We start from the raw sequence: 26,977 nt of genomic DNA, 5'->3' as shown, positions 1-26,977 counted from the left end.
TGACATATCAGCTTATTTCCATAGTTCTACTTCACTCATTAACGTCATTGATTCTGTTGTAGGAAAACGCATTCCACAATTTGGTCAAACAAGATGGTCTTCGCGTTCAAACATTTTGAATTTATTATTCAATGAGTGGCTTAACTTTATAACTGTTTTTGAAACTATTATTATTGATCGAAAATCATCTGCAGAATCTATTTGTGGTAGCATTTAAAAAATTTACTTTTTTAACTTTGCTTTTATAGCACACATTTTCAATGATATATTTTTAATCACTAAGCACTTATTTAATACTTAACAATGCAAATCCTTCGATATAGAATATTGTCTTAGAAAAATAAAAATAACATGTGATCTCATAAAACAAAAGAGGAGTGAAGAATATTTTTTAAACTATTTTAATACAGCCGTTGAATTAACAAAACATACACAGCAAGACAAAATTCTAAAAATGAACTAAGTTTTAAAATATTATTTTATGAAATAATAGATAATAACGGTTGAGAGAATTTTTTCTTGCCTTAAAAGAATTAAAACATACCTGAGAATAGTACTTGCTAACAACGTTTAAGCTTATTATCAACAATATCAATTAAAAAATTATTAATACAAAAATTTAAAGAAATCAAACTTATAAATAATAATAAACTAATAAATAAAGAATAATAAATAAATAAAAACTAATAAACTTATAAATCAATTTATGATGATGTCCTAAATATGTATGCTAGTCAAAAAGACAGAGTTATTGAACTAATATATAAAACATAATATTATTTTCATTTATTAAACAATATCTATATAGCTCTGTTATTTTTATTACAAAAACTTTTCTAGTCAGTAAAGAAACTGATTATTAAATATTTTATCTATAGGATTAATGTATTATTTATAATTTGAAACAAAAAAGTAACCTGTTTCATTTATTTTACTTATTGCATTTTATTAATTGAATTTTATTAACTAAAAATATTTAAATTGAATGTTTAGATTTATAGAATCATTTTTTTAAATTATTATTAACTTGTTATTTTATTAATTTGGTATTTTTAAATTATTTTTAAAGAAAAAAGGAACATATTATTAAGTTTAGATATACCTATACTTGTTTATTGTTATGTTATATTTTATTTATACCATCTAGAAAGTAATAGTTATTATCAGGGCTCATAACTTATAGCTCTAAAAAAGGTTATTATAAGTGTTTAAATATGCTCTAAAAAGTATTCATATAAGCGCTTAAATATGCACTAAAAATACTAAAATATGCAAAAAAAAACGTTTGTGAATAAAAATTATTATTTCATCATTATTATTTATTACATTATTTTATTATTTTAGCTTGTATTGTTTAAAAAAAAAAAAAAATTAGATACTGAATTCACGAAACGAACTAGCATGCTACAGTACGAAAAATCGGAAACGATTGCAAAATGTTAATGAAAAATAATTTGTAAATAATCTGAGAATGATGATATCGGAATATCTAGATAATGATATCGGAATACCCGAATACCTAGAAACTATAAAAATAAAATATTAAAGTACAAGCTACAATTATATACAATTATGTTTTCCTTATCAATGGGATTACGAAGTTTCGGGCGTACACTCTCGCCAAGGTTTATAGATAATAAAGGTTGCCTCATAGTCACGTAAACAAAGCATTCCCCCCGCAGTGTCTTATTAAGCATGACGTCATCCGTAGGAGAGTTTCGCGGTCGGCTGTGATGTTGTATGTACATACAATGCTTAATATTCATACTTACTGCTATACTTGTCCGCTAATTAATGTGAATTTGTGTTTTACATGTGTTTATTACTATGTTATTAGTGTACCTACCTATAATATTTTAATCATATATTAAAATATTTTCTGTTTAAGATAGTAGAAACCTATAGTATTATGTATGTATTCCAACCATACTATTCATAATAATATACTCAATACAATTTACAAATAAAGTGTTGACTTATTATAAACAATTGTAAATTGTAATTATTACTAAATGTGTAAAACTTTAAACCCAATATTAAAATATGATAATTTAAATACTTTACATTTATTGTATACCAATCCTCATATCAATATAAAGTAATTTTTAAAATTTTCAGTTTTCTCATTAATGAGAAATATATTCCAAATCTTAATCAATAATAGATTATTATTTATTAGCAATTTATTTTAGTATATTATAATAAATAATTTTACAGATACAATATATTTTATAAGTGAAAAATAAAAATAAAATATTATAGTCATTATTCAGGTAGGTTTGGCTAATATATATTTTTCAGTCTCAAATCATTAATTTTCTTAATTTCAGTATTCTGCTTGGTTGAGCTTTTGCTATTCTTTTTTTTATCTAATGATACTGCATGTTGGTTGTAATATTTCATTCGGATCAACAATCTTTGTTTTACATACGATTGAATTACAGGTTTATATTTTTGTTCAATTTCAGTTCTTTTGAAAATCCTATCTGTTAGCCTTTTAACTACTCCTGATCATTTAGGGATAAGTTGCTTTGTAATTTTTTATAATATTTTACTGTATTCACTATTGTAAACAAATAATGTCTCCTACGGGTGACGTCACGTTCCGATTTCTCCCACTCCTGCTTTTTGATATTTTCAATATGAGGCAACCTTTATTATCTATAAACCTTGCACTCTCGCTACGTCGCGCGTCGCCTAAACTCGTATAGGTGAGTCATGGACTGATCCCCCTAATACATTTCCCCGTCACCATTTCCCCGTTTAATATTTCCCCGTCTAGCGATTTTCCCCGTCACCGTTTCCCCGTCCGATACTACCCCATCTAGCGATTTGATATGTGATATACAAGTAACGATAGTATAAAACAATTTATTTTAATTCCACGCTGTATAATAGGTTTATATAGCTTATAATTGTACTCTGTATAGGTACGGACAAATTAACGTAGATATATATTTATTCTTATAGATTTTATCAAATATAAATTACCTATAAAGATATACGTTATCGATGTACAATATACATTATCCTAAATCGGATCTGGTATGCATTAGCAAAACTAACAAATTGAAACAGTTTCTCGATAACCGTCGCGTCGTTATATTTTCGTTATTCGCTGTCACATTCGTTATACTTAAATAAGATATTTTTCAGTTAGTTTATTTATTTTTTACTATTTTAAAATGACTTACGTAAAAAGTACCAAAGGAAAAAATTTATTAGTATGTGCGGAATATATTTTTGGAAAGGACTATACAAAAAATGAAAAAACATATTGGAAATGCATCAAATATAATATATACAAGTGTCGTGGACGGATACATACAGTAAATGATAAAGTTGTTCTGCACAAAAACACTCACAACCATACACCCAACATAACAGAAATAAGTACTAGAACTATTATTAACGAGTTAAAAGAGACAGCATCCAGTCAAGTTACTTCAACTCCTCATCAAATAGTTGCTAATACTATATCTACTATATCATCTCAAGCAATTTCTGGCGCTTTACCTTCAGTATCCACAATGAAGAAAACTGTCCAAAGACTAAGGCGTTGTAAAAATGCACCTCCCGTAAATCCGTCAATGTTAACAGAAATAAATATTATTGAGCCGTATACACTCACATTAAATAATAAACCCTTCCTCCTCTATGATAGTGGTTCTGATGATGTTAATCAAATATTATTGTTTTCAACTGAAGAAAATTTAAAAATATTAATGTCCGATCAGTGTCATTGGTTTATTGATGGTACATTTAAGTCATCCCCACAACTTTTTACTCAACTTCTTACAATTCATGCAATAAAATACGATACAGTATTACCGTTAGTGTTTGCACTTGTGCCAAATAAAACACGTGATAGTTATACTAAGATTGGACAAGAACTTCTAAATTTAGAAAAAAAACTTACGGCCAGCAAGTATTATGGTAGATTTTGAACAAGCGCTATTTGGCGCTATTGCAGACGTTTTCAAGGACGTTCAAATAAGGGGCTGCTTTTTTCATTTTGGGCAATGTATATGGAGAAAAATACAGTGTATTCCTGAAGTACGAGAAAAATATATTTCAAACGCTGACTTTGCTTTAAATGTAAAACAGTTAATGGCCTTAGCATTTATACCAATATCTGACGTCGAAGAAAAATTTGACGAGTTAATGTCCCAAAGTTTTTTTGAAGAAAATGAAGAACTATTGTTTCCATTGACAGACTACTTTGAAGATACATGGATCGGCAGACCAAATAGGCGTAGAACTCGACGCCCACCTACATTTAGTCTAGCACTGTGGAATCAATACGATGCAACACTTGCAGATTTGCCTAAAACAAACAACTCCGTTGAAGGTTGGCACAGATCATTTTCGTCATTGTTAGGTGCATCTCATCCAACAATATGGCGATTAATAGACATAATAAAAAAAGAACAAGGGTTAACGGAAATAAAAATCAATCAATTAATAGCAGGACAAGAACAGGTAGCTAAAAAGAAAAAATATACCAATACAACTACACGGATTAAAAAAAATTGTAAGTTCTTACCATGGACGTAATCTCAATGAATATTTAATTGGAATTGCTCATAATTTACAAATGTAAGTTACTATTTTTTTTATTATAATTAAACAAAATTTTATTATTTTTACTTTTTTTTTTATTTTTTTATTGAGATTAACATTTTATTATGTTTATATTATTAGTTATATTACCCGGCGTAGCCCGGAAAAACTCTTTTTAGTTGTAAGACGCTGTGGAAGCAATGTCTTTTTAAGTGTAAATTATTTAATATTAAATTTAACATAAATTTACATAAATCTCAATCAATAATTATTAAAATCAACATATTAAACCAGTGCATTTTATATGGAATTTTCACTGCACGACAAAAAATGTTTTTCTCAAAATAGTCAATGTATAATACCATAGTACGATTATAGTATTACATGTTTATTTCACTCTATCAAAATACTATCGACAGAGTATAATTACTGGGCGACATGTTTCGCTTAGTTAACTAGTTAAAATATGTATTAAACTTAACTTTATTAAACACATCAACATATTTCCTAGGTCACCAAAAAATGAAAAAGTTTACATGTATAAATTTATTTTTGCCGATTTCAAACCTTTAAAATCAAAATTTTGAAAATAGGGCGACGTGGTGATACTCAGGAAGGTATTTGGAACAACTCTGTGAAAAAAAATTGGAAAAAAGTTAAATAGCGTCGTCAAAAAATTGGTAAATAAAAAAGGCCTGTTATTTTATACATATAAAGATTGTATTGTAGTGTATTAGACGGGGAAATGTCGCACGAGAAATCGTATTGGACGGGGAAATGTCTTACGGGGAAGTGTTTACGGGGAAATGTTCGACGGGGAAATGGCGACGGGGAAGTGAACCGATACCGTATAGGTATATATAGTTTATCTGATATTATTATATACAAAAATAATTAATTAAATTAATTAATAATTTAATAATTTTGTACGTTATATAAGAAGAAAAATTAATTAACACGAATTAATTACTAATATGAACAATTACCTCTCAAAAAAAAAATATGCAAATGCTAGAAGTAATGAGCCCTGGTTATTATTAAACAAAACTATATATACAATTTTTCAACTGAAAAATAACGTTGATTTTTTTAAGATACAGATTACATGTGATGCATTTTTTATTTTATTATTACCTATATACCTACTCAGGTCTTAAGTTGTAGACTGTTTTGTATGCTTTTCAACTTTATTTATAAATACATGTTTGTACTATAACTATTTTCTATTTTTTTCCAGTATATATTTGGGATGTATGATGTACAAATGCATATTTTTGCTATAAAAATCAGTAAATATGAAATATAAAAGTCTTTGTTGAATTAGATTATTTATTGTTATTTTAGTATAATATTTAAAGTAATAGACATTTTTTAAGTAGCGGAATGATTGTGTGGGGGGAGGGTAAGGTTCCTCACTGGTTACTTTGGTAAAATTATAAGTCGCCTCCCCAGAAAATTATTGCCAAAACCGCCACTAGTATATAACGATTAGGACCACTGACGATGAGTTGGGAAGTTCTTTAGCACGAGTGTGCGATAAACGACAATCGTGATTTCCGGGCAGCGTGATTCCGGATTGGTTTAGCGGTCCGCGTTGAATCATATTAGGAATTTTAGTTTATATAATTTGTAAAACATTTAATAAAATGTACGTATATTTATGCATACAATGTATTAATATTTACAAAAATTAAAGTATCTATCAAATAAATTCTATGTTAACAATAGCATTTATCATATTATTTCAAATATTAATATATATGTATAATAAATATAATAAATATAGGTATTCCAAAAAGAAATGTAAAATTAAGAATAAATGGATTATGATTTTTCTTATTATTGTGAGAGCTTTATGAATCGTATACTAGCAATGTTGGGACTTATCTAGATAGATTTTTTGTCATCTTTTATCTTATCTAGATAAATAGCGCTAAATTATCTAATTACTTATCTAAGATAACATTTTTACTTATCTAGATAATTATCTGTATTTTTGCCAAGATTAGAGTTATTTTTATTCTTGTACGGAGATGAATTCAACAAATCAGAGATCATCGAAATCCGTCCAGCCGTTCTTGAATTATAAATTCTGTAAATAACCTGACTTTCAGTCATTTATACATATAGATTTTGTATTCATAATCATAATTTGTGTATTATTAATAAGTAATAATTATTTCTTGGTATGACATTTTGGTTGTATTTTCAAGCCGGGAAAATATTTTTGGTATTTTTAAACTTAATTTCTTATTTTTCCACGGAAGTTCTAAATATAGTAGGTATTTGATTTTAGTATATACATGTAACTCATACGCTGAATAGTCATTACTTTACTCTTGGAACCCGTAAAGTCGTAACTTCTTATAGAATAATGAAAAATCATCAAATTAATATAATATGGAAAACAATATTGCTACCTTAAAATAATTTTTTATGTATTCTATATTCATCCTGATACGTACAAAGCAATTTTCTTTCTTTTTTTTTTTTTTATGTAACATTTTAGTGATTAACTATCATATTGTACATTATATATAAATACTGCTTAATGGTACACTACATTACTGCAATAAACATTAAAACCTAGGTACCTATTGATAATAATTATTATAATTGAGTCTTCTTAGATATTATTAGAATATAAAATATTGACAAAAAATTAACATTTTTTGAAAACATCTTTTTTTTTATCTAGATAAAAATGAAATTATTTTTTATCTTTATCTAGATGAATTTTGACATATTATCTTTCATCTTTATCTAGATAAATTTTGCATTATCTATTCCTAACACTGTATACTAGTATACTAGATCTTGACCTTGTAGGTAAATTAAAATTATAAAATTGTATTTATGTTTATCATGATTTTTCCCGATAGGTTTATTTAATTTTATTTTAGTGCCTTAATTTATTTTTATTTTTTTTTCTATTGAAAAAATAAAATAAAATTCTTTACAACTCACCAAGTATTTTTCTTTTCATAGGATAAATATTCATTAGCTCAACTGTATTTTAAAATAAAATGGAAGTAGGAAAAATGTCGAGAATATTTATCGTTTGATGTTATTAATTGTTTTATGTATATTTTAATTTCCTAAATGATCTTTATATTTTTTCCGAGTTTATTCGGCGTCCTTGCTTGTATCATTTTTAATCCATTAGTAAGTCCAGTTCTGGTTTTTCGAAGTGTTATTGAAGTTTTGAAGTTGGCTGAACACTAATATTTTTTTTTTGTAATTTTTTTTACCAATTTTACCAATAAAGCTGTTGAGCATTATTACGATTTTTCGTATCATATATTTAAATGTTTATCATCAAATAATCATTGTTCGTCGATACTAATTTAAAAACCTTGTTTAAATTGTCTTATAGAAGTTCTGCTTCAGCTTTATACTTATGTTCAATGTCAATGTTGGAGGTGTTCGAGTCTAACCCATAGTGATTCGTTTGGACTACCACATAGTTTGTCTGCATTAAATATCTTGTCTTGCTGCACTCTTTTGTTTCAACTGTCAAATGTTGTTTTAGGCATAATTATATTGTTCAAAAATTGTTCATCATCTCTACTTAAATGCCCTAGTACGATACATGTTATTATTAACATATCATTTATTCGATAGATTCTTTAACCGTTGTAAATATTGATACATTAAATGCATAAATATACGTACATTTTATTAAGTGTTCTACAAATTATATGAACTACAAATCAGCGCAGAGCGCTAAACTGGCGTAGAATCCATGATTTCGGTTTAGCTCCGCCAACCGCCCTAAACCCTATAGTGTCCGGAGTTACGCTTCCGGGCATGGGAACGCGTAGATAAATATTGTTGTGACGGCATCGGGCCCACGTACTGACCTGCTGGACGAATATCACCGGCCACTGGATTACCCACCACCACAACGGGTACTGGCCGAATCGCGTATAGACCTGGCTGTAACCACCGCAAGTGACGTGCGTGGCCATCACCGCGGACACCACGTTCGTCGCCATTAGTCCGATGCAACCCCATTTGATCTGGTCCCACACCAGGTGTCGGGGCAGATGGCGTTTCGGCTGGCACTTCCACTCGGCTTCCCTGCCGCGACCCTTGATGTAGTACTTCCACTGTGTCAGTGAAATATCGAACGTCAACAATTATGACACTGAGTGGGATCGCGTACAGCAGCAACAGAAACCGTTCCCGGTGGCATATTATCAAACTGTATATAGTCTCGACACTAGATGTAAAATAAATCATTTTCATTGGGCCTTTAAAAATTTTATATTTTATATTGTATATGTACAATTTATTTCCATATTTTAGTAAAATGTATTTAAATCCAAAAAATAATAATAAAAACAAATACTAATCTAGGTACCTATATCCTATAAGCCAGCGATTCCCAAACTGGGTACCACAACCACTTTCTAAGGGCACCACGGTCTACCGTTCATAACAAATAATTTAAAATGTATAAGATTGATTTTTCCTTATTGTTTTCGTAAAACCTTTATAGCAAATAATGTAAAATTGTCTATTGTATAATCGGATATTCTCATTTTAACCTTATGTTTTTGTATAATATTTATAATCAGAAATAACAATAATTTTTACTTATCTATTTTTAAGTTTAAAAGTGCATTAATTTATAACTAAGTTAAATTTTATTAAAACTAATAAAATCGGTTATCAATAGATTTTTTTTTTGTTTTGTCTTTAATGTTATTCACAGCCAGGGCACCGTGGCTTGATTGGGTCCAAAAAAAGGCACCGCAGAAAAAAAAGTTTGGGAACCGCTGCTATAAGCTATACAAATATAAATATGTATTTATTGTGTAAAATGACCAAGCACAGCTAAAATGTAACATTATTGAATATTATTTATTATCTATGTATAACTATGTATAATTTAACTATTGATAATAATTTTGTAATCAAAATATCGGTGACGAAAAGTGCCGTAAAATATAAAATTTTGAGCGGCCCAATGAAAATGATTTATTTTGTATCTAGTGCTGAGACCATGTACACTTTGGTAATATGTTTTTCGGTGAAACTGCAAAGGGACCAGTAGAATTCATCTGCGGTACCGACCGCCCCCGAATACGTATTGCACACGACCTCCTCGGGATCGATGTGCGGCCCACGAGAATTATATTACGGATGATGTTTGTCTTCGTAAACGGTTTCTACTGCGGTTTCTATACTCGTGTACGTACAGTTGGGCAAAATAATCCAACTGTCTAGTTGTCCGAAGGATTAAACGTAAAATCATAAAAATCCGAAATACTGACTTCTAAATACCCGCAAAATCCAAAGTACACACCGTATCCGACAGCCATGGCCCAGAAGCATTGTGTTTTAAATTCTTCGAAGAACGACGTGCACGACATCGGTGGTTCCGCGTCGTGATACTTTTGAGTGTGCGCGACCACCGCTAACCAATCGCCTGGAAATCGAAACATATGCAATCCAATAACAGAATAACAATAAATCATCAACTATATATTGTAGCACAATGTTAATTACAGCTAAACGAGTCCAAGACGTATAACCTTTGATAATGTAAAGCCTGTATTAAAATAGGAACACGATTTGATCTCGTCACAAATTGAAATACCTATGTTAATTACTTGATCCCAAACGGTTATACGGTTCTGTTCTATATACATTCTAACGTTTACTATTTATTTGTTGAAATACACGATGAAGAAACCCAGTGGCGTTCCCAGCAGGTGGACTTGGTAGGCCCGAGCCCACTCTGTTTTCAAATAGTTATTATTAATATTTTTACATGATTATTTTTTACTTTTCAATATCTTTAATTTTTTTAACAATGACTTGTTAATAAATACTTTTTAACAGGAGGAATTGTGTTATATTATATGATTATTTATTATAATTCAATTTAAAAATATTATGAAAAATAAATAATGTGTACAGATAGAAATATGGATAGGTATTGGGAAGTTTTCTCATCGCCATTGGTTCAAACAGAAAAAAAAGATAGAAAATAGGAATAATTACTGCTGACTCCTTACTGTAAATGTAAATAGCTTAAATTTATTGTATTTGGTTAATTTTATCAAATGCATTTTTTAGTGGTAAACAGCTTGGAACTGAGTTTCCATTCATTCCCCGATTCTTTAGAACACTTTTGATGTAGAATAATCTTAAATTTTATATATTTTTCGATAGCATACCTATTTACTATAAAAATCCTTTCTTATCTGCAAAAAAAACACTTTTTTGAATATAACTGTATTATTTTTTCTATAATCTATAAAGATGTTTTATTTTTTATCAATTTTGTGTTTGTTTTATAAATTTGTTCCATATACTGCTTTCATTATTGTGACACTTAGACTTTCTAGCGTTTATAAATAAAAATTAACTATCGCTCTGAGTATACACGGAAAAAAAAAATTACTAAAATTTTATAGTTACGGAAAATGTAGTAAGAATCACTATTTTATAGGTGGAATGACTAAAACAGTATAGTTATTAAGACTATATAAAAATAGTTGGTTTCAATAGTGAATATTACTATATTTTATAGTTTATTTTTTTTTCATACGTTAAATAAACTATATTTTATAGCCCCAATAATTGTATACTATAGCAATAGATCAAATTGCTATAAAATATTATAAGTCGAACTGTAGAAATATAATTCGGTGAAAACTAAACACGCGCGAGTCGCAAACACAAAGGTAAAATAAGGAACGAGGCAACATGCGAGGCATGAAATAAAAATTCTTAAGAATTTTGTCTCTTGCAAAACATATTATCAGCTAATGGATAGTGGTAACCATTACCCTTATGTCAGTCATTTATGTATGTAATATGTGGTAGTATATTATTTAAGTATACAGTTATTTTCAAGTTTTGTTCAAATTATTTAAATAAATATCGACTTATAGTTATATAGTTTATTAAATATAAATTAATTACCGAATTGTATAGGTCTATAATATCTTAGATACCTACCTACTTAAATCAGGAAACAATTTTTTAAAAGCAGTTAAATTTAAATTTTAAAATGTTTATACTAAGTAGATGTAAAGTATACAATTTATGTGGTGTTTATCGTTGAAATCATACATGAAAAAATATTACTTTAAGGTTCTGAGTGGAGCGAAATATAAATATAGTTTTACTATATATGATGTTTATTTATTTAGGTATTATTATTAATGTTTTTTGTTAACACTTTTTCGTATAGAAATGATTGCCTGAGAGTTTACATAAGCAACTTTTTGAATCAGAATTTGCACTTATATGGTACTTTATGAATGTAATTTTCGAAATTCTCAATAGTTTTTCCAAAAATTTTCCAAAAAAGCCCTATAAAACTTTTTTTTTATCCAAACTTTATGTAAATTTAAATATAGATTGGTAATAATATAAAAAATATTTTTGTGAAAGGAAATTTTGAATATTTTAAATTTTCTCTAATACTTATTTCTCATTAAAAAATAATTTTTTTTGGTCTCAGATAATAATAGAATATAAAACTGATTGAACAAAAATTTAATTTTTTTTTAATATTTATAAATTATAAGTTACTACCTATAAAAATAAATTGATTTAATATAATTTATTGGATAATTGTTATATTAGATATGTACCTACTTAAATATGGACGAATTTACCAAAAACTGGTTAAATGATATTGGATTTCAACATTTAGTGAATAAATTTGAAGGTAAAGTAAAAACATAATAAGAAAAAAACAGTTTAAAAAAATATATATAAATATAAAACCATTATACTCAGTAAGTTGTCTTCGCAATTAATATAAGGCCATTTTACGACAGAATGCTGTTGTAATGAACGAACAAAAGCAAATTAAAATAAAAATAAAAAAAATGACTGAATATAGATTAAAAATATCCATTTATTTGATTGATTCAGACCTTCTAATGTTTTAATCACTTTTGATGATATTATAATTTAATGTTTCACTTAGAAATTTGTAGGCAACGTGCGTTTTTTTTTTAATGGTAACTTTATTTTTCCAAAATAAATATTTAAATACCTAGCGGAATTATGATGAATCGATTTTTTAAAGACAATTTTTGTCAAACAAATATTTTTCAAAACTCAAGATCAATTTTGATATAAATTAATTGAATATTAAAAAAAAAAATGTATTAAACCTAGGTAGTTAAATTTCATCATCAATAAAATTAGAAGGTATAACTTATGATAACGTTAGATTAATATGCTTTAAAGAGTATATTTTACGAGTATATCCCCCAAAGCATTTTTTTTTTAGATTTTATCTCTATTTATTTAGTTATTTTCTATTTTTCAAATTCAAGTTTTAATTAAATAAATAAATATTTATAACATTATTATTTTTATTTATTCAAAATCGATTTTATTTATCATACATTTATTTTTGGTGATAAATAAACCATTTTAGGAGAGATACCTATGTATTATTATATGTTTTTAGAGGAAGAAATTAATAAAACAGTTTTGATGATATTAACTGATATAATGTTGAAAAATTTAATTCCCAAAATTGGTCAAACAGCCAAGTTTATTAATGAGTTGGAAAAACTAAAAATAATACTAAGTTCAGTAAGTGTAAACCTATTATATTTATTCAATTTGATCTCAATTATTAAATGTTTTTTTTTTTACTTGCAATACTCAAAACAATTTTTTTTTTTAATTGTTTCCCCAAAATTGTATTTTGACTTAATTAAGAAGTTCAGTTAAAAAATGAAAAATTATTGACATTTGAATCAATGATGAACATGACTGTTGTGACAGATGAAAAAGGTAATTAAAAAAAAAGATTAACATAAGTTTAGGTCAGTGTTGGTCTGGCTTGTGATTGAGCTCACTATTTAAATACACTATAATAAAGAACTACAACAAACATAATTAATTAAAATAAAAAAAATTATTAAATTAAAATGAATTATACCTACTTGAAAATATGTTCAGTATAACTAATATTAATATTTTAAAAACTTCTGAAATTTATCATTGCAATTACAGCCTGTGTTATCTACATTACTATTTACCAATGTTATTAATTAATTAAATAGTTTATATTCTTAAAGAAACAATTTAATTAAAATAGTTAGTCAATTTTCTTAATTAATTCATAAGTTAATACATTATTAGTGATATTTTAATTTAATCACTTGGTTACATCTTTTGCTAGTTACAGTAAAAATTTGAAAATGTATTAATTTAAACAAAACTTAGGTATATTAATTGTTCAAATCAGTCAGTTTTCATTTGATTTTGAATATTAATATAAATTTTAGAATTTGACTGAGTACAAAAAAAAGAGTATAAATTTAATGCAAATAACCAATACAAAATATATTATATTAGTATGTAGGTGAATAATTTCAATTTAATATTTATTAATGTCAAGAAAAGGACCAATTTTTTGTGGTATTTTCAATGTTTAAATTTGGTGTTAGGCTCCTTAATTATCAAAACAATTAGTACCTATAAAAAACCCTGGATAGCCAGGTGAGCCAGACTGACAATAAAATTATAGTAGGTACCTATTTAAAATATATTTTGTATATTATAACACAATTAAAATCAAATTATATTATATAGATGTATCATATTACAATGTAACCGCAGAGCCATTTAAAAATAATGCAATTGATACTTAAAATATTATTCAAAAAGATACTAATCATTCAGGTATAACATAATTTATTAACAATCACTTATTTGATAAACACTTGGTTTTATAGAAATAAAATCGTACATAATTGTATATTAATTATATCATAATATACAGATAAGCCGCAACCTAAGAAATTTATTTCAGACATTTTTGAAAATTTATCAATGACTAGAGCAGAGTCTGAAGTTTCTAATGTTGATAATCCACCAACCATCGATGTGAATTCAAGTAATAGTAAAAGTTATTTGCAAAATATTCAAAAATTCTATATGATACTGAAAATAAATTAAATTATAGATCATTTTATTAAAAAAACAATACCAAGAGCAATACCAAGATGGTCTCCTTATACTATAACACTTCAAGTCATATGGGTTATTGAATTCAAAAATGAGAAACCGACTTTGTGGAATATTAATAAAAAATGAACTTTTTCAAACTAAAGGTGCAAATAAAATTGAGAAGACACAATTTTCGAAAATTGCAAATGATAGTTATTCGTAACATTAAATATAGGTATTTTAACATTTAAAGAATGATGCATGTGGGTTATGACATATATTTCATTAACAATTAATCATTATAAACAAAATATAATAGGCACTGTAAAAACATTTAAAATTATTTTGTATCTAAGATGTTTTTTAATTTATTTTATTTTCAACTCTACAACTATAACTCTATAAAGCAACTTATTTTTAATAATGTAATAGGTAAATATTGTATAAGTTTTATACTAAGTACCTATATGGTTTGTTAAAAACTATAATAAATAAAAAGGGGTTTTCATACTCAATAGGTATAGAATTCTTTCCTTCAGAAAACAAATATGTCTATTTCATCTCTTATTATAAAGAAGGTAATAAAGTGAGTCCTAATAGAGGAAAATTGACAGTTATTGTAATTTAAAAAAAGAGATAAAGAAAATACATTTTCAAAGTAATAAAAAACATAATAAGGACAATGAAGTTTTTATTAATGAAGAAGGTATCTATTAATTATTTTTAATAAAATATAATTCTTATAATGTGAAATTGACATTAGAATTAGATATTTATTATAATATTAATTTGTAATTCTTATTTATTAATATTTATTGCATACCTATATTAAAAAGATATTTTAGATTCAATAAATTGGCTAAAGCATAATATAGAACCAGAAATCATTTTACACCAGTTATGGGCTGAAACTGCTCATTATAGAAATACTAAGCAAATCAACGAAAATTCTATTCACAAATATCCAACTTTAAAAAAGGCAACAGGTCATATATTTGTAAGTTTAATCACACAAACTACAAAAGGTGTCCTTATGCCATAATAGATTTAAAAAATGTTTGAATTGCAGTATATTTAATTAATATTAAAATAAAAATAAATAAATTTATTGCTTTCAAATACATATTTTTTTTAAATCTTAATAATAAAATAAAATTTTTTTTTCAAATAAATAATTAGAAATATACACAATGATTTTTCTTAGATTGATACGGATTTTTCTCACTTATTTCCATCAAAAGACCAATATCTTTTACAAAAATTTGATGTATTCAAAAATAAGTGAAAACATATTTTAAAAGACAATTAAATTTAAATGTTTGCACAAAACTTAATTAAAAAAATTATATCAGCTGCTAAATTAGGCAAGTTGTTTACATAACTGCTAACATAACCATACTAATAAAAATAAAATTGGAGTTGATACTTATCTGTAATTTGTTTTAGGTGATGATGATTTAGCAACTATTCAAATACTTCCTTACCTATTCAAACCAGTAAATATTAAAATTCCAAAGAAGACTGCCAATGAAGACAATCAAAAAACAGTTAAATATTGTATGCGGAAACCATCAAAATTAGAACAAGCTAGTGCTGTGATAGTCAATATCACAGTAAATTTTAAATATTTTATTTTGTATTTATCTAATATTTTGTCTCAAAATTAAAATATTTCTTATAGGTACACAAGTATTTATAGTTTTAATAAAACAACAGAAAACATAAAATCCCAATACCTAACGCTTAACATTTAAAACATAAAATAACACTAAAATATAAATTAAGTAGATACACTTACACTATACACTCAAGTTAAAACTAGTATAAGCCAACATTTCTTAGACTATTTACCTACGTTGTTAAATTAATAATTATTTGGTTTGTAATCTAATAGCTGTTGTAAACATTTTGATGCGGACCCGTGCGGCAGCCGTTAGGCTCGTTTCACACTTATACGGTTCGATTCGGTTCGGCGCATATTCGATTCGTTTTCGGTAGCCGCCGGAAAAGTGTGAAACGGTAATACGGTGTGTGTTCGATACCTAATAGATAACTGATAGAACCGAAAGCTCCCTCGACACGAATTGGTTTTGTTCGGTTTCCATTCGGGTCCAGAGTTCACAAAAGCAATTAGTCGTTTACACACATACGGTTTAATTTCGGTTCGGTCACGTTTACGGCAAGGGAAATATTATTTCATTTTCTCATTTAAAATTTTTTAATTTACATTTGACAATGTGTGATTCACTTGACATCCTGAAGTAATTTGAAAATTTGTCTTCGTGCTCCCTTAATTTCGGAAAAAGGGTATAAAATGCACCGAATTCCAACCGTTTGGTGAGGATAGGGTGTACCCAGTGAAGTCGATTATTCCTCTTTCGTTTTTTGATTCTTCTATAGAGAAATAACATTGCAGCAATCTGTCTTTTCTCTATAATGAGCATTGTGGTCAAAGTGACTACGTATTCGATGATTCGGTCGTGAAGTCAAACCTTATACTAACCGAGTGTGTGTGAAGAGTTTTCATTCGTTTTTAGACGCTACCGAAAACGAATCGAATACGCACCGAACCGAATCGAACTAGAGCACTGTAGAAGCAGGTATGTGCATCCGCCATTTTGTGTGCAAAAGATTGTAAGATTATAATCTATTATCATATCTTGATAATATAAGAATAATATTAAACATGTATAAACTATAATTCAATAATGTTATAAATGTAATAATTATTCGAGTTATTTCATACTTTCTTAGTTTATTAGTTAATAGTTATTACTTAACCAATTAAAAAAAAATATATTTTTTCATATCTTGAATTATCTACAAATAGAACATTTATAGGATGGTTGCTTTCTGCATAATGCCATTCACTTAATACCATTGATTATAAATACTACTATTTATAATACTTAACTAAAAATCATAAAAGTTCTAAGTACCTAATTCATTTGTACAACGATCTTTATTGTATATATTATGGCTTGTTTGTCTACATCTGATGATCCAATGTAGATTACAGAAAATAAAATGATTGCTGCTAATGAAAATATATTATCCACGCCAACATTGAACAATGATCAAAAAAAGGTATGTAAAATTGACAAAGCTTATTAATGTTTATTGCGATAAATATATTCAACAGTTAACAAATTAATACCAAATAGTAGTTGTAGAATATGATTAATGAATGTTGATTTATTTATTTAGTTTATAAATTATAAATTAATTAATCAAGGAATAATAACTTCTTAATGTTTTATATCTGATTTCTATGCAATATAATTTTTGTTTAATTTTTTATAGGAAAACAATCATGACTGCAATAATTTCAAACAGAAAGCTGAGCAGGAAATAACTAATTTAAAATTAGAAATGAAAAAACTGAGTCTTAGAAAAAATAATATGGATCTTTTACTTAACTATTTCAAATCTAAGTGATCTCTATCCAGGAATCTGAAATTGGGTGAACAAGCTAGATCAGTGGTATGCAACCTTTTTTGATCCACGACCCCCAAAATTATTTATTTTGATAATACGACCACTTCTTCCTACCAACATTATATAAGTGTATAATATAAATTTTCTATTTAAATTATTGGCGACCCCCTAATAACATTTTGCAACCTCCGAGTTGCGCATCGCTGAGCTTGATGACTGTATTTATTAGTAAGATAAGGCCTCATTTATTTAACAAGCAAAAATTATTATTGTAATCTATAAAATAAAAACCAATATATTATATGATATAAAAAACAATAAATTGGCTTAAATTTAATTTAATTTTTCTTCTTCTTTTCGGATGTTGTTAAATATTTTTTATTATTATATTTATTATTTAAATTGCTTTTTTGTTATTTTATTCAGGTTTACAATAGTTATGTTTTTATTTATTTTACTTAGTTAATTTTTAAAAAAAGGTTGTCAGTTATAGTGTTATAAAAAGATCTCTGTTATTTAAATTTATTCTACAGTTATATTATTTATGTTTTACTTTATAAATGTATGCTCAAAGTACAGAAATAAATTAAGTTCATAGAAGTTTATGATTTTTATTTTTTATATTTTATTTACTTTAATACTTAATTATTACATTATAAAAATATTAATTAAATAATTAACTATATGATGTTACCTAGGTATCTATTTATATATTATATTATTACTTCAAAGTTTAAAGTACAATACTTTCTGGTTAACCAATTTTTCAAAATAATTGGTCACTATTTTCAGATTATAATCACTTTTTTAATATTAAAAGTCACTTTTTTCACTATTTTTTTATACTTTGTTCCTAACCCTGTAAAAAGAACTAATTTTATTGCAGAAATGTGCTTACAGATTCTAAATTTGAATTGTTTGTATTTTCTAAAGAATTTGCATTGGCAGAAACAGTATCTACAATCTAACTGGAAACATTGTCATCAGTAGCAGGTCTCTATAAAAAATTGTGATTAAATTAATTGGACTACTGATGCCTAATTAGCTGAACTATTGAACTATTGCACGTTCAGCAGTTCAGAAAATAAGACCAACCCTGAATTAATCAATCTACTATCTATCTACTTCAACATTAATAATAACATATACTTTAAGTAATTTACTTTATACAAGGATTTTCTTGAGGTCATTATTGTTTTTGGAGGGTTAGGAACATCAAAAATAGTTGGAATTGCATTCCATTTCAACTTTTTTAATCCATCTATTCGATTTTGTTCAAACTGATTATCCTCAAAATGAATCTATTCAGGTAACAATTTAGTATACAAGGTGAATATATTAATGAAACAACTAATGTGTTTGATTACATGGCAAAGTCGTGCTGGATCAGTTGGAATCCATTTATCCCGTCTACTATTAATTACCCAAATTTGTCTACGTTTTGGGTCTGTCAGAAACCGACATAATCGATAGCTCTGACTGATTCGATTAGTACAATTTACTGTAGAACAGGACATATTAACAAACCTAATTGAATATTTAAATAACTAATAAGTGAATACCTAAGTGGCTAAGTAGTTGTAGAAATTTAATTTGTTTTAACTATTTTGAAACTGTAATTCAGTAATCAGTATAGCTATCATAGTTAATCATTATTATTTATCAGTTTTGTTGCACACAAAATGGCGGATGCACATACTCATACTTATAGAGCCTTAATCGAACCGTATAAGTGTGAAACGAGCCTCACCGAAACGGCCGTCGCCGACCGTGCTCTTATCTCTCTCATCAACCACCACTCCGCGGCACGCAACGTCGCAGCGACACCCCGTTCTCCCATTCATCACTGGACAAGGGACGCGAGCGGTCGCTACGACGTCCGACAGGTACCACCATCTGAACCGTGCTGTTTTTTCAAGACCGTGTAACGATACACACCTCCACTTTTTTTTTTTTTTCATTGTGATCACTACCACACATTGTGTATATCTTTTGGTGTGCATTATTATTATTATTATTATTTTTAATATATATATATATATATATATATATATATATATATATATATACTAGCTGTCCCGACACGGCGTTGCCCGCGTATTAGTTGGTTTTTTGGCATTTTCGTAGGCCATGTATTAGTGTTATTATGTATGAGAAAATTTAAAAGTAATAGGTAAAGTATCTAAATGTTGAAATTAAGTACAAACCAACATATATATTTTCTGAATTTACGTCGTACCGAACTTCGCATTTTATACCTTTGAACATTTCTCGAAAATTCTATAACTTTCTTCATTACAACAATTGCAATGCAAAAAATAATATTGAGATAAAAACCATAGGTTAGGTTAGTTATATAATTCTCGGAACAATTCATATCTACACGCCGACGACGATAAAACACACAATAGAAAAAAGGTCAGATTACAGGTAGCTATATAGATACTTGCGGTCGGTCACGGGAAAACCCGAAATACACCATGCAATTATACACATTTATTAAAAAGTTAATTAAAATATTTAAAATATTAAAAAATTTGAAAAAAAACTATCCTATATTTTAAGTTGGACCAAATTACACACGGTGTAAAAAATTTCATCAAAATCGGTCCAGTAGTTTCGGAGATTATCGCGAACATACATCGTGACACGAAATTTTTATATATACAGATATATTGTGCGATCACGAATCGGGGATTGTTATTTTTATAATTGATATTATAATCTTGAATCGTATTCTCCGCACCTGTGACCGTGCGTACAACACCGTCACCAGTGTGCCGCGTCAATTTTATTAAATGATATCAATACCACAGAATAGATACCTTATCTAAATGATATCTATGATGTGTGTGGTGAACCATCACCACATAATTCCCGCTCGGAGATGGTAACATTGTTGTTAGGCGGTTGATCACCATGGTTGTCGACGACGCGAACAACCGCCACGACAGGGCGGCTATCATCTGTTTTTCTCCGTTCGTATCGCGACCCGTATACATGTGCCCCGAACGACTTCGACCTACGTTCTTTCGCAACCTCGTGACTACTGTCATCATCCGCACTCGCAGTTTTCTGTATATATGTTTTTCTGGTTGTTTTTGCATTCACACATAATAAACGCCTTTTTTATAAAATTAATATCGTTGTTTCTCTCCTTGCGGTAGTACACCGATATTCCTTTCCGCTGTTGGAGGTGGTCGTGTTACCCACTAACACGAGGTCTCTACAATGTGCTTTCTTATCATTAATAAATTCTAAAATTCAAATATCTAATTCGGTTTAGTGACGGGAATAATCAAGTGAGAACACTCAAAATACTCCATTGTTTGATTTAATCAATTATCTCGATTGTTTTGAAACAATTGAGTGATTATCTCGGTATTGAAATAAATTAACAGAGAGGTAATTTTTCGAGTGAATCACTCGATTGTAACAACATCTTGATATTCTTAATCTTTTATTTATCAAAAATTTCTCTGATGTTCCCATCACTATATTAGGTCTATTTTATTAACACTTTATGGTGTAACTATATTATTAAAGTACTAAATACGGTATTAATTTAAAATTGCTTATTTCACAGAATAGTAATGACATCAAGACAACCCATGAACAAAAAGTGAATAGAGCATTTATTAATAATTTAACTGTTCAACTATATATCGCCATCGTGGGGAATATTGAAGATGCTAGTAGTGTATTGAACTACTATACTGTAATTGACAATATTTATTACAAACTCGAAACACCAATTAAGGCCTTAAATATTTGTTTTAAATCATTCCATGCATTAAATTTAAACTATCCTCCAGAAGCTGAGCAGGTTTGATGGTTTATTTAGGATTATTTTTTTGAAATAGCAAATGTTCATAAAAAAAAAAAAAAATTGTGGCTGTTCAAACTTTAATTAAAGATTTGCAATAGCAGTTTCCAATTTCAATTAAATATAGGTAGGTACTTTTGCTAATAGCAATCTTGTATAAATAAATAGTTTAAATAATTTGTAATACTATTAGTAATTATTATTATAAGTAATATTTAAGTTCTTGTGCCCTTAGGTGCCTATCTACAATCTTCCTTTATTATGTAAATATTTTTAAATTTTATCATCTATATTATATACCAAATTTGATAATTTATAATAATTATTTTTAATATCTTATTGTTATGATGGTTAACTGTTTTTTATGTTCCTATGAGGCCGAATGCCTAAATCATTTGTTTAGTCATTTTAATATATATCATGATTTAAAAACAATAGAAACATTTAATTGTCAATATCAGAACTGTTTACGTATTTTTAATAATATTGATACCTATAAAAGACACCTTAAACAACATGACTTCAATTCTAAATCCACAAAAGACATACCTAATAAAAATTTTCAATCTGTAAATAATAATCTATTTGAACAAATAACAAACTGTGTACCGTCTTCTGATAATGATACAAATTAAGTTTATGTACTATATATGATAATAAACAAAATCATAATTTTCCTAAATATGATGATTTAAAAAATTTACAATCATTAGCTTTAAGTATGATTTGTAAATGGTATAGTGACACAGTTATTCCCCGAAATAAAATTGATATTCTAATTAATGATATCCAAGATTTTTTCGATTCAATTGTTTCAGTTTTTAGTACTAAAATTAATAAATGTATTTGTAAATGTGAGGATTTTAATGTGAAAGATGAATTATTAGTAGTTCTTAGCGAAATAAAAATTTTGTCAGATCCATTTGTTAGCATGAAAACTGAATATATGAGATTTAAAATACTCCATGATCTAGGAGTATTATTTCAACCAAAGGAAATAGTTATTGGGCACCGGTTAGGAGATAAATTAGTTAATGGTAGTTGCAGTAAATCATGAGGAAATTAAATTATGTTTAACGCCGCTTAGAGATATTTTAAAAAAAGTTCTAGAACACTCAAATTTATTAGATGTAATATTAAAATACACAGAAAATATGTTTACCAGTAAATTTATGTACAACTTTATGCAATCCAAACAATGGAAATTGAAATGTCAAAATAAATTTCCAAATAAAACAACTTTCCCTTTATTTTTATACTATGATGATTTCGAAGTTAATAACCCACTAGGTTTCCATGCTGGTTCACAAAAGTTAGGCGCAATATACATGTCATTAGCTTGTTTGCCTCCTGAGTTATCTTCATCATTAGACAATATATTTTTAGTATCACTTTAAAACCAGCGACAAAAATTATTTTGGAAATCAAAAATTATTTTGGAAATAATGTTATTTTTAAGGATATAATTTCCGAATTAATTTATTTAGAAACACATGGTATTTTTATTACTTCAAATAATAAAGTTCACCACATTTACTTTTCCTTAGGTTTAATTATTGGAGATAACTTAGGGTTACATTCAATATTAGGATTCACGAAAAGTTTTGTTGCTAACTATCCTTGTAGATTTTGTAAGACTGAAAAAATCGTATGTCATACACAAATATTACAAGTAGATATAAATCTTAGAAATATAACAAATTATACTGACGATCTCATTAAAAATGATGTATCATTAACTGGAATAAAAGAACCTTGTGTGTGGAATAAAATTGATTCATTTCCTGTTACAGATAACTATAGTGTTGATGTTATGCATGATATGTTAGAAGGTGTATGCAACTACGACACTGGTTTGATGTTAAAAAGAATGATTTTTGATTTGAAATACTTTTCATTAAATATATTATATAATAGAATCGAATTATTTGACTATGGGCCAATTGATATTCGAAATAGACCAACTTTGGTTTTTAGTGAAACTTTGAAAGTTAAAGCAATACTAAAAATGTCAGCAAGTGAAATGCTTTGTTTTGTTAAAAATTTAGGACTAATGATAGGTGATTTGGTTCCTAGAAATTCTGAAATTTGGACGGTATACATTATTGCCGATAAGATTTTAAATATAATATTATCGAAGTGTATTACATTTGAAGATTCATTTATACCTGAAAATTTAATTACAGAACACCATGAAACGTACCTAAAAATATTTCGTAATAAAAATTTAAAGCCAAAGCACCACCATATGGTCCATTATCCACTAATACTATGAAAATCTGGACCATTACCATTACATTGGTCAATGCATTTTGAAGGTAAACATAAAGAACTAAAAACAACTGCTAATTCGACAACTTCTAGAAAAAATATTGTAAAAACATTGTCTCTAAAACAACAATTAAGACTGTCATACAGATTATTATCCCCCAAAATTGATTACTATACAATTCCAATAGAAATAGGACCTGCAATTAAATTAAGTCAATTGGACATTGACTTATATAATGAGTATTCAGGTCCTTATGATTTAAATAACCGCGACGTTACATTTTTTGTTTCATAGGTAAAAATGAATGGGCTTTTATATAACTCCAAGAATATGTCCGTTATTATAAAAGTATGTGATGAAAACAACGATATGTTACCATTATTTGGATTTATTAAAAGTATTTTCATTGTCACACATGTGTGTAATATTGTAATTTGTAAATTTGTAATGCATATTACATAGTAAAATAATTTTATATACAAAACTTTAAATAATTGTCTTGTAGGTACACTTCTCTATAAATAAAAATAATAATCAACTAATAAACTATTTTTAACTCGATATTCGACCATGCGGCATGCACGGTCTGTAGCTACGACGCGCGATGGCATGATTACGGAATAATATGTATTATGTCTTAAGGTACGGTTTCCAAGCTGCGGCTGGCCGCAATGATCAGCCGTAACGACTAAACGTTGCGTGCCGACTGTTTTCCTAAATACGACTAGACGTTGCGGCCGGAGTTTATTTTACCCTAATATTGTGTAGAGTACAGACGTGTTTTTTGGTAAATAATTTATTTATTATACTAGTTTTGTTGTTAATTGTTAGTTTGTTAACAAAGTATAGTGATGGAAGAGTTATTGATAATATAATATAATATCTTTAAGAATTCGTGGGAGCAATCATATAATACGGATTGCTTCTCAACTTCTTCCACCAAAACTTCATCATTGTTCGACGAAAATGTAGATTTTGACATAGTTTTTAATTAAAATGCAAAAAATACAATAAAACACTATATGACACGCACCACGACTCACGCAATGTACTGCTACCAGACCACTATAGCCGCGAGCCGCAACGACTATTTAAATCACGCAATCGTCGATCGCACGTTGGAAACCACACTCCGCAATTTTAAATAGCACAGTCAGACTACGTGTGCCGTTGCGGCCAGCCGCAGCTTGGAAACCGTACCTTAAGGTAAATGTGCGTAAGTAAACCGTTTGGTGACGGCAACGGACAGAAAACAAAAAATACGCGCAATGCATTTTAAATTAACTACACACATCGACAGTCGATAACTAGACTAATTAGAGTTCCCGTCCGCGGCAGCGCGTAAAGCGCTACCACGGAACAAAAGCCACGCCCATGCGCACAACTTTGCCGCCGAGTCATCATCTCATTTTGAATTAACTATAGTTATTATTAATTTATTATGTATGAATATATACACAATATCTTAGTAATTATAATTTATTATTAGAGTAATACAATCACTACGAATTACAATTCTTATTATATAAAATTAATCAGTTACATTTTTAAAAATTAAATCTATACGTCTATCTTTTTTTTGTATAAACACTTTAATAACTTCTTCGTTAAAATTAGACATTTCATTAATCATGCTTTTTTCAATAGACAACATAGCTAAAGCATTTAGTCTTTCTTCTACCATTGTATTTCTAAGAAATGTTTTGATTCTTTTAAGAGTTGAGAATGACCTTTCTGCTTCTACCGATGTCATCGGAATTGTTGCAATTATTAATATAAGTTTGTACGATTCTGAAAATACTGATTGTAAATTGTTGTCAATAATAAATTTTAATAAATTTACTGCCCCCGATACGTCACGAAAATCGGTTCGCTTATATATTAATTTTAATTCAATTTCAAGTTTATTATTATTAAATACAGGATAAGATTCAATTGTTTTGTTGAATTATTGTTGTAGAAATTGTTTTTCATATGAAGGAAAATTCGGGGATATAAATAAATAAGAAGCAAATAAATGATCTTTGTACTCAAACCGGTCCTGAACACTACTAATAAAAACATCGCATATTTCCTTTGAAGCTGCATGCCTTGAAACATTTGTGTCGTTTGATTTTTTTCTTTTAGACGATAAAACGTCTTCAGACACTTCATTTGAAAAATTATTTCTTTCATTTTGAATATTTTCTTTAAATTTATTTATTAAGTCATTAACTTGAATCGGATCAACGGTTCGTTTTTGTAATTCGTTGTATAGAATGTCAACGTGTGGCATTAAACGATGAAATACATTCAACCAAAATATAAATGTATTATCATTTAGCAATCGACGAAAAGCTCCTGCTTGATTAATTGCAATGTTTTGGTTGAAAGTATTTTCAATCTCTTCGAAACATTCTATAATTGATTTACGATTTTCATAAACAGTGTTAATTATACGACTTTTAAAATTCCACCTAGTATTTGAAGATCGTGGAATTCTATGGTTAACGATTTTATCTAAAATATCCACTCTTTGAAGGGAATTTGAAAAAAAGTTTGTGATGTCTGTCAAATTAGAAAAAAAAATTCTAACATCATGGTTTTGTGTAGTGGCTTTACTAAAAATCAAATTCAATTGATGTGCATGATAGTGAACAAAGTGAGCATATTTATATTCATCTCGTATAAGTTTTTGCACGCCGGAGAATCGGCCACTCATAACGGCGGCTCCATCGTAACTTTGTGAAACCAATTTATCAGTATTTTCTGATACTTCTTTTAAATTATCTTTTATACAATCAGATAATGACTTGGCATCATGTCCCGAGGGAATGAAAAATCCCCAAAATCTTTCAACCGGTGTACCGTCAGATAAAATATATCTAAATACTATAGACATTTGAAATTGAGATGATATGTCTGTAGTCTCATCAGCAATTATAGAAAAAAAA

At 27.8% G+C, this 26,977-nt stretch overlaps 3 protein-coding genes and 1 pseudogene across 5 annotated transcripts in view; 3 read left to right on the top strand and 1 right to left on the bottom strand.

The window, feature by feature from the left end:
* LOC112681578 (probable Delta(7)-sterol 5(6)-desaturase) overlaps positions 1-26,977 on the bottom strand; it is a 37,123-nt gene that overhangs the window by 5,595 nt on the left and 4,551 nt on the right. For 2 of the 3 annotated variants that reach the window (XR_003148411.1, XM_025551824.1), the window contains exons 3-4: positions 9,878-10,000; positions 8,427-8,675 (exon numbers count right to left, since the gene is read on the bottom strand). Coding sequence is in view for 2 of the 3 variants with exons in the window: in XM_025551824.1 (XP_025407609.1) it covers positions 8,427-8,675; positions 9,878-10,000 (372 nt within the window). In the remaining variant the exon portion in view is untranslated. Of the gene's footprint in view, positions 1-8,426; positions 8,676-9,845; positions 10,001-26,977 lie in introns of all 3 variants that reach the window. The other variant, XM_025551823.1, reaches the window with a different exon arrangement.
* LOC112681579 lies at positions 2,285-4,508 on the top strand (annotated as a pseudogene).
* LOC112681580 lies at positions 15,824-21,778 on the top strand. The gene is made up of 3 exons (XM_025551825.1): positions 15,824-15,872; positions 15,955-16,121; positions 21,533-21,778. Exons 1-3 carry the CDS (start codon positions 15,824-15,826, stop codon positions 21,776-21,778), a joined length of 462 nt encoding a protein of 153 aa, XP_025407610.1.
* Positions 17,453-18,198, top strand: LOC112681581. Its single transcript, XM_025551826.1, has 2 exons — positions 17,453-17,595; positions 17,812-18,198. The coding sequence occupies exons 1-2, from the start codon at positions 17,536-17,538 to the stop codon at positions 17,944-17,946; spliced, it is 195 nt and encodes a 64-aa protein (XP_025407611.1). The 5' UTR covers positions 17,453-17,535; the 3' UTR covers positions 17,947-18,198.

The sequence above is a fragment of the Sipha flava genome, unplaced genomic scaffold, assembly GCF_003268045.1.
Source record: "Sipha flava isolate LNK unplaced genomic scaffold, YSA_version1 192_pilon_pilon, whole genome shotgun sequence".
NCBI classification, from domain to species: domain Eukaryota; kingdom Metazoa; phylum Arthropoda; class Insecta; order Hemiptera; family Aphididae; genus Sipha; species Sipha flava.
The sequence above is the reverse complement of the archived record's forward strand: the minus strand, read 5'-3'. Positions and strand labels throughout refer to the sequence as shown.

Excerpts from the sequence above, each read along its gene's own strand:
- LOC112681580 (XM_025551825.1), top strand. The coding sequence starts at position 15,824 with ATGTTTGCACAAAACTTAATTAAAAAAATTATATCAGCTGCTAAATTA. Across the intron at positions 15,873-15,954 it reads TATATCAGCTGCTAAATTAG|GTGATGATGATTTAGCAACT; the intron begins GCAAGTTGTTTA and ends AATTTGTTTTAG. Across the intron at positions 16,122-21,532 it reads CTGTGATAGTCAATATCACA|AATAGTAATGACATCAAGAC; the intron begins GTAAATTTTAAA and ends CTTATTTCACAG.
- LOC112681581 (XM_025551826.1), top strand. The coding sequence starts at position 17,536 with ATGATTGCTGCTAATGAAAATATATTATCCACGCCAACATTGAACAAT. Across the intron at positions 17,596-17,811 it reads TGAACAATGATCAAAAAAAG|GAAAACAATCATGACTGCAA; the intron begins GTATGTAAAATT and ends AATTTTTTATAG.